The 8919-nt window shown below is 36.8% G+C and overlaps 1 protein-coding gene across 3 annotated transcripts in view; it reads left to right on the top strand.

Moving 5' to 3' along the window:
- Positions 1–5293: 5293 nt before the first annotated feature.
- XRCC5 (X-ray repair cross complementing 5) overlaps positions 5294–8919 on the top strand; it is a 115838-nt gene continuing 112212 nt past the window's right edge. For 2 of the 3 annotated variants that reach the window (XM_031958085.1, XM_031958084.1), the window contains exon 1: positions 5295–5398. In XM_031958085.1, coding sequence (XP_031813945.1) covers positions 5378–5398 — 21 coding nt within the window. In that variant the 5' untranslated portion in view covers positions 5295–5377. Of the gene's footprint in view, positions 5399–8919 lie in introns of all 3 variants that reach the window. The other variant, XM_031958086.1, reaches the window with a different exon arrangement.

Genomic DNA, 8919 nt, shown 5'->3' with positions numbered 1-8919 from the left:
ATTTTTAAAAATTTAATTAATTAATTTTTTTTTTTTTTTTTTTTTGCTGAGGCAATTGGGATTAAGTGACTTTCCCAGGATCACACAACTAGGAAGTGCTAAGTGTCTGAGGTCATATTTGAACTCAGGTCCTCCTGACTTCAGGGCTGGTGCTTTATCCACTGGACAACCTACCTCCCCAAGGGGCATATTTTTAAAACAAAAATCTTTAGGTAAAAGAGAGAGAAAAGGTAGACCATGTATAGTGGAAATGAAAAACCTATACTACATTTAATTTGGGTAATTAAGCCCTTGATGTCAGGGAGACAAATTAAAGTTCTCTATCAGATGCAAGATTGTATTTACTGTTCTATGAATTCTAAGAATTCTCTAAGGGTAGTTTGATTTAACTTTCCCAGAGGCTTTTGATTTTTTTCAGATAAATGGCTATTTGTGCTTTATGTTTTGCATGGCACTATGTTCAGTAAACTAATAGGCACAATTACAACCTTCAGGGTATGTCCATTTTGAAGTAAATAACATATATGGGAACATGTTTCTCCTTAAAAGAACTATGCTACTAATTACACAAGCCTTATATACTTTGCACAAATTATATTCTATAGCACTATTTACAAAGTGCTCACTCCTGTTTCTACAGTTTGTAATATGCAGCTTAAAGAAAAATCGACACTATTACCCTTTAGAAATAAACTTTCAAAGATCTAGGATAGTAACTAGATTTCAAGCTATTTGTTATTTCTGTGAAGTGTGATGGTCATTATTTTCCTAAATGTTTGCTCCTCTCTCCTACTTCTCACCCCAATTCTGATAATGAATCTCGTGTTTTTTTTTTGTTTTTTTTTTTTGGTTCCCTTTCCATACAGAGTCCTGAGTCACATAGTGTCCTGGGTTTGAAGAACATAACCAAATTAGGAATTGAGGCATGATTCAGGCTGCTGTCAGAAAGTCATTATCTTTTTCTTTACTCTAAATATTATTACTTAGGGTGGGGAAGAAAGTCTATTTTGGCACAATGTTTCATCACCTACTCATCCACCCCTATGTCCTTCTATTTTTGCCATTATGGGGGAAGAAATAGGCCAGTGGGAGAGATCCTTGATGGAGAACTGCCAGAGATTTTATCAGACTCGAGCAGTTCAACAATCTGTAGGGTGAAAAGTCTTCCAGGCAAAATTTGCTACAGAACCAACCACAGGACCTTCTCCATGTCCTGGGCAGCCGGCCACTATGCTCTTTAAGACCGTGAGAGCTAGGCTAGAGCAGTATAGAGACCTACCTACGATACCACAGTTTCTTAAATATTAACATTTCACAGGTGATGGATGACTTTTACTACTGAGAGGAGGAAAGTTTGTGGCTATGGCTGGGGAGGAGCAAGCACATACTGGATAAATGCAGTACTTCAGAGAGCAAGAACATTTTCAGAACTGTGTGGCTAAGGTGCTCAACTGTGGCTTAAGAAAGGAGAGGAAAGGAGTCCCTGAGGTTGGACCCCTGGACAGAATTCAGAACATAACAGTAATAAAACAAAATTAAAATTAAAATGAGTAGTGTCAAATGGCTCTGAGCCTAAAAAGGGCTCTTGGAAAAACTGAAAAAGGAATTTTAAAAATCAAATGAGAGAGACTGAGAAAAAAAATTAGGAAAAAATCCCAGAAAATTATGAAAACACAGTTAATCAATTGGGGGGAAAAAAGAGATATGCAGAATGCATAATCCGTGGAAATGCCAGAAGTCAGACCAGCTGCCATTGAGAAGATACCATGAAACCTTCCCTGCCATGATAAACTTGTTATAATTATGATAATAATTGTATAGTGCTTTTCAGTTAGCAAAGCACTTTATCAATATTACCTCATTTGATTCTCATAACAAGCATGGAATTTAAGTACGATTACTATTCCTATTTTAATAGTAGTTAAGACTCCTATATTCTCTTTGTATCATACTATTATTCAATGATTTCTACTTTTGTTCCTCAGAGTAGCTCATTGCTTCTATGTTGCGGCCAGTTCACATTCTCAATGAACTTTAATTGCTTTGGATTGATAAAAATACTACTTTAGGAAAGCTGTTCAGAATGTGAAAAACTCATAGTCAAAAGGAAATAAAGTGAAAGGCACATGGGCTAACCAAAGAGGGTCTAGCAGGGGTTGAGAGTGAAGAAATAGTATTTAAAAGTCAGAAGCAGAGAGGGAGAAGGCTCTATCAGTAAGGGAAGAGTTAGGGAGGATCCTAGGGGAGAACAATTCCCATGAACATTATATCTATATCAGCAAATGCATGATTAGAATCCAGAAACAAGGATATGCTATCGCATGGTAATTGGGGTGCTTTTTATCACAAATGTTTGTATTGGACAAAGGTATTTCTAGTCTGTCTGCTTCAGGATGAGGGAAAGTCCCTTAACCACAAAGTCCTTGAAACTAAGATGTGTTCTTTTTTTGGGTCCAGATACAAGATAGCAGTCCATAAAATCATAGCCTGGTATTAGTAAAAAACTTTCCATTTTCTAAATTCCATACAGTCCACTCTCCTCTTATTTAACTCTGGGACCAACTTGCCCATTTGTATTATCTGTCCCAATTCATACTGATATAAGAGCTATATTCTGAGGTCTTTTTGAACTATACCCTTCTACATTTAAATAGTGCTTCCAGTTCATTAGAATCTACTCTTGAATTCTATTATTGTGTCCTAATATTTTGTGCTTGAATATCCTATGTTCCAAGCCTGTTTTGAGCTTTTATCTTTCACATTCTAATCTTCTAAAAATGCTTTGACGCCTAATATTCCATGTTCTAATAGTACTGAATCCAGCTCAAACATTCTGTCCTAACATCTTATGTGTTAAAATTCTACATTCTAGAATTCCTCATAGCTTGACATTCTGTATTCTAACAGTCTGAATTTTAAGGTCTTTCTAGTTCTAACAGTCTAATATTCTGTTTACTAAGGTCCTCCATGGTGGAACATTTTCTGTTCAAACATTCTATTTTCTAAAACTGCTTACATTCTAAATTTAAACCAATTGTGTTCTAAAGGTGCTTCCAGTTCTAAGAGCACCTTTCTTGTTCTATATTCCATTTTCTAAGATTGTTTCCACCTCCTCCATTCTAAATGCTCACAATTTGATAGTTTTAATATTTTCTTTGAAGGATGCTTTTACTTTTTACACACCATATCCTATCTATAATCTCAAGTTCTATGGCCTATTTTCTCAGTCTGCTTCCAGCTCTTACATTCTATATTATAATAATCTGTGTCCCAAGGTCCCTTTTAGCTCCAATAGTCCAATATTCTATTTTTATATATATTTTATTTATTTATTTATTTACTTATTATATATTATGTATATATGTATATCCTCATAATGTTTCTTCTAGCTCCTATAAATGAATCTTATTTTCCAAGTCTGCTTTTTTTTTAAGGCTATTTCCATCTTGTATATCCCCATAATGTATACTAAAGTATCTTCTAACTGCTATAAATGAATATCGTTTTCCAAGTCTTCATGCAGCGCTTACATTCTATAATAAAATAATGTTTCAAGGTCCCCTTAGCTCCCAGACTTTCTTTTAAAAACTGCCTCCATGAATGGTTGAATAAATTGTGGTATATGAATATTATGGAATATTACTGTTCTGTAAGAAATGACCAACAGGATAATTTCAGAAAGGCCTGGAGAGACTTACAAGAACTGATGCTGAGTGAAATGAGCAGGGCCAGGAGATCATTATATACTTCAACAACAATACTAGATGATGACCAGTTCTGATGGATCAGGCCATCCTCAGCAACGAGATCAACCAAATCATTTCTAATGGAGCAGTAATGAACTGAACTAGCTATGCCCAGAAAAAGAACTCTGGGAGATGACTAAAAACCATTACATTGAATTCCCAATCCCTATATTTATGCACACCTGCATTTTTGATTTCCTTCACAAGCTAATTGTACAATATTTCAGAGTCTGATTCTTTTTGTACAGCAAAATAACGTTTTGGTCATGTATACTTATTGTGTATCTAATTTATATTTTAATATATTTAACATCTACTGGTCATCCTGCCATCTAGGGGAGGGGGTGGGGGAGTAAGAGGTGAAAAATTGGAACAAGAGGTTTGGCAATTGTTAATGCTGTAGAGTTACCCATGCATATATCCTGTAAATAAAAGGCTATTAAATAAAAATAAATAAATAAATAAATAAATAAAATAAAAACTGCCTCCATGTTGCATATTCTCACAATGGATACCAGCTCCTATAATCTGCTTCCAAGTCTGCTTCCAGCTCTTACATTCTATATTATAATAATCTGTGTCCCAAGGTCCCTTTTAGCTCCAATAGTCCAATATTCTATTTTTATATATTTTTTATTTATTTTATTTATTTATTATTTTTATTTATTTATTTACTTATTATATATTATGTATATATGTATATCCTCATAATGTTTCTTCTAGCTCCTATAAATGAATCTTGTTTTCCAAGTCTGCTTTTTTTTTAAAGCTGTTTCCATCTTGTATATCCCCATAATGTATACTAAAGTATCTTCTGACTGCTATAAATGAATGTTTTCCAAGTCTTCATGCAGCGCTTACATTCTATAATAAAATAATGTTTCAAGGTCCCTTTAGCTCCCAGACTTTTTTTTTGCTGCATGTTGCATATTCTCACAATGGATACCAGCTCCTATAATCTGCTTCCAAGTCTGCTTCCAGCTCTTACATTCTATACATATTCTCTCTCCCCCTCCCCCTCCCTTCCTCTCCTCCCCTCCCCCTCCTTCTTTTCCCCTCCCCCTCCCTTCCTCTCCTCCCCTCCCCCTTTCCCTCCTCCTCCCCCTCCCCCTTTCCCTCCTCCCCCTCCCCCCCTCTCTATACACATAGAGTACGCCTGCGTCCCAAGGTCCCTTGCTCTGTTACCTAAGGCTGCTCCTAGCGCTTTCTGTTGTGTCGGGGAAAGAATTAGCGTGTAAAAGGAACCCACCAGAGAAGGGTGGCAATGAATCTTTATTTTACTGACTGTGTTTTCCGGGAGCTCTTGGTAGAAAAAAAAAGAACTAGAAGAACGAAGTTGCAACTAGTTCCACGGTCAAGTGCGGGGGGGGGGGAAAGGGAAACTGGGAGGATGGGCAAACCTCACTGCGCAAGCGCCGTGCACGGTCTCGCGCCACCCTTTCTTCCTTTTCTTCGGCGCCGGCTCCCGGATCCGTTTCCGGTTCTCGCTGGGACGCTGCGCCTGCGCCCTAAGTCTCCCCGCCTTTCTCGCCCCTCACTTCTACATCCGGGTACTCCTCCGGAACTGAAGTTGCTGTAGTTTCGGTTCCCGCTCGGAAGTCAGACAGGAGAGCGTCGCGCGGGGCGGCAAGATGGCGTGGTCAGGGAATAAGGTAGAGCGAGTTGAGGGAAGGGAGAGACCCCCCCCCCCCTGGCCCCGACGCTTCCTTTGGGCTGCCGCCGACGCTAACAGGGGGAGGCCGGGAGGGTCGGGACGTTTCTGGTGCTGGAACTTTCCTTCAGTAACCGGGCTCCGGATGCGTCTGTTCAGCGACCGCGACCCTCCCCCTCCCCCCCCCAGCACTGTCCTAGGCGCTAGACTGGGTGTGAGGGGAGGGGGTTGGGGGGAGAAAAAAGGCTCTTAGGGGAAGGCCCCTCCCCTTTCTGAGGGGGTCGCGCCAGAGCGGGCCCCCTGTCCTTTTTTTGGATCTAGGCCCCCTTCTCGCTCATTCATTGACTCCGCAAGCGTTTATTAAGAGCCTTCTCTGTGCTGTACCAGGCTCTGTAGGCAGAGAGAGACAAAAGAGCATCCCCGCCCTCAGGGAGCTTACTCTCTAACCCACGATGCTAGTATGCGTTATAAAGGCCAAAGTGCAGACAATCCATCGAACGTGTTTAAATGCATAAAATGAAAACGAAACCCATTATGTCGAAATGTATTATATGGAAATATATCGAAATAGGGTTGAAATGTGATCATATTAAAATGTATTGATATTGAAATATAACTGAAATGTATTGAAGTGTATTCTCCTGTAGTATTATTACATTGAAATAGAACTCTTGAAATTTATTCAGTTGAAATGTTATATTGACATACGACTTGAATTTTTTTTTAATATAACTTGAAACTCTATTGGAATATGGTTATATTGACATAAAATTGAAATCTGCGATTATATTGAAATGTAAATTATTAAAATAAAAAAGATCGCAGACCTCTGCCTTAGACCCCCAGAAGATGATCCCTTCCTGCTCTTAATTCATGGAGTTCACAGTCTGATGGTCTTGTGCAAAAAAAAAAAAAAAAAAAAACTAGTGGTTCTTCAGCCTGCAAGTGGAATGTGGCCAGAGTCCCGGGGGATGCTTAGCTTACATTATAGGAGACGGAAGCCGGAAAAGAAACACAACCCAACTGAATGAAAGTACAACCAAAAAACTCCCAGGACTTGGAGTTAAGAGATCTGCCTTGCCTCTCACCTGTGAATTTAGTCAAATTATTTCAGTTTATTACAATTTATTATGATAAGTTTTATTTAAATTAAATTAAATAAGTAATAAAATTCGTTACAATGCTGTAAAAATGAGCAGGTTAACCTAGGTCACAAGCTTCTAGTTTGAAATCTTGTGATCCCTATAGGTCCCTACAGGACAGGAAATAGCAAAATTGTTCTTGACATCGGAGAGAAGTAAGTCTATGAGTAAGCTGCACAGAAATAGATTTTGACTTGAGATAAGGAAAAACTTGCTAACAAAAATGGAATGGGGTCCCTTAAATGATGAGTTGCCCTCATTGAAGTAAAGCCTCCAAATGAAGAGAATTTAGGGTTAGGGTTAGGTGATTTGCCTATGATTTGGTTTAGTTTCTAACATTCCTTCCAACTCTGAGTTTCAATGCCCAATATTTTTCTCTAATTTTTTTGATTCACAATTAGCTGTCTATCATTTCATGTGCTTTAAGTATATCTTAAATGTACCTAGTTATTTACATGTTTTCTACATTAGAATGTGAGCTTCTTTGAGAGCAAGATCTTTTTACTTTTTCTTTGGTACAGAGCAAGCACTTTTAATAAAATGCTGGTTGATTAATGGTATTGGGTATTTAGTGTCAGAAAGCCTATTACTCCATAGAAAAAGTTGGAATGGGAAAAAAAAATTACCTCAAAACTTACTTTTTAATTTTATTTTTTTAAAATAAGGAATATAAGACTACGTCCACTAAATGCAGCATATTCCTAAAGTGTATTTTTGACCATGTCACTCCTTTATTTAATAAACTCTAATGGTTTCCTCTTAACTGTAGGATCATATATTTCATCTTTATCCTTTTTGATGTCTGTTTTTATGTAAGTTTTATAATATACATAATTATTAGCACAGTAGTCTTTGTATACGTATAAAAGTGCATGCTCAAAACTTTTTTTTGCTTATAGGAATGTTATTAAATATCTCTTCTGGCTCTTAAAATTTGTGGCTGTTTCTCACAACAGATCTGTCAGGTAATAAGGATCCATTGTAGCAATGGAATTGGAGAATGGGGGATAAATGCTAGAGATAGGGATGTGAGTCAACAAGATTTATCAACTAATTGGAAATGAGTAGTGAGAAAGGGAGAAGAGTTGAGGATGAAAGGTTTAGAACTGGGGTGACTTGGAAGATGATTGTGCCCTTGACAGAAATTGAGAAGTTTGGAGAAATAGTAGGCAGGAGAAAACAAATGTTTCCTTTAAGAAAATGATGTGCAGATGTCCAGAAAATGATGAAGAATTGGTACTCAAGTGCTTTTATTAAGGATTGGATGTGTTGATTTGAAAATCAACCTTTGTACAGACACAGTAATTCAACCCATGGAAATTCAGAGAGATTTTATAGATAGATATAGCTCTATAGATGGATGAAGTGTATGTAGTAACAGCTTGTTGTTTATAGATGGCTTCAAAGAATAAAAATGTCATAGGGATGGAAATAGAGCATCTTTTAGCTATATGGATATGAGATTACAATTAAAAAACGCTTTTCTCTGAGCAGGGTAGCCATACATTTAGAGTTTCAAGTTTATTTAAGGAGAGAAAATAAAGTTGACATTTGTGAAATTTCAGGCCTGGGTAATTTTGATCACTTTAAAAATTGAGTTCAATTTCAAAATGTTAAAATTACTAGAAAGATGGACACAAGCAAAAATCCTGCTGTGTTGAAGAAAGTAGATCTATTGATTAGCAGGTGGTTTTTTTTGTTTTTTTTTTTTTTTAATATTGATGAAACTTCTGGAACAGACTGCTTTTTAGAATTTATACTTCATTTACATTACAGAGTTGATTGTGTGTTTGGAAGATATTTATGTAAATTGAAGTCTTGGGAGCAAATGAGGTCCAAAACAAAGAGAATAAAAAGAAAAAACAAAACAGTATAGAGTAATCATACAGAGGGGTTGAAACATGAATGATGAATTAGCAAAGAAACTTCCAAAATCTGTGTATCATTATAGTGTAGAAAAAGAGGCAGATCATTTCTGCCCTTAGAAATATCCATTTCATATTTTTAAAATGAGACAGTTCCTAGAATCATACTTTCGAACTGTAAGGTTCTGTAGACGTTACCTAATATAGAACACCCTCATTTTTCGATGAAGATGAGGTCCATGAAACTAAGGCCTTGACTCCAAATCCAATGCTCCTCAGCTGATTTAGATGCTGTGCTTTAACATTCTGTTATTACTGTGTTGTTGTCAGGAACTATACTGTATAACCTAAAATAATCCCCTTTCTAACAAAATAGTTCTTCACTATTTGATGACAATTGTTTTATTTTCCATTTCCTTATGTGACTAGATTTCTCTGCCATTTATTTGGTCAGTGTTATTTTTAAAAATTTAGCACCAAGAATTGAATACATTCCTTTAGATGTGATGTGATCT

The sequence above is a fragment of the Sarcophilus harrisii genome, chromosome 3, assembly GCF_902635505.1.
Source record: "Sarcophilus harrisii chromosome 3, mSarHar1.11, whole genome shotgun sequence".
In the NCBI taxonomy this organism is placed as follows: domain Eukaryota; kingdom Metazoa; phylum Chordata; class Mammalia; order Dasyuromorphia; family Dasyuridae; genus Sarcophilus; species Sarcophilus harrisii.
The sequence above is the reverse complement of the archived record's forward strand: the minus strand, read 5'-3'. Positions and strand labels throughout refer to the sequence as shown.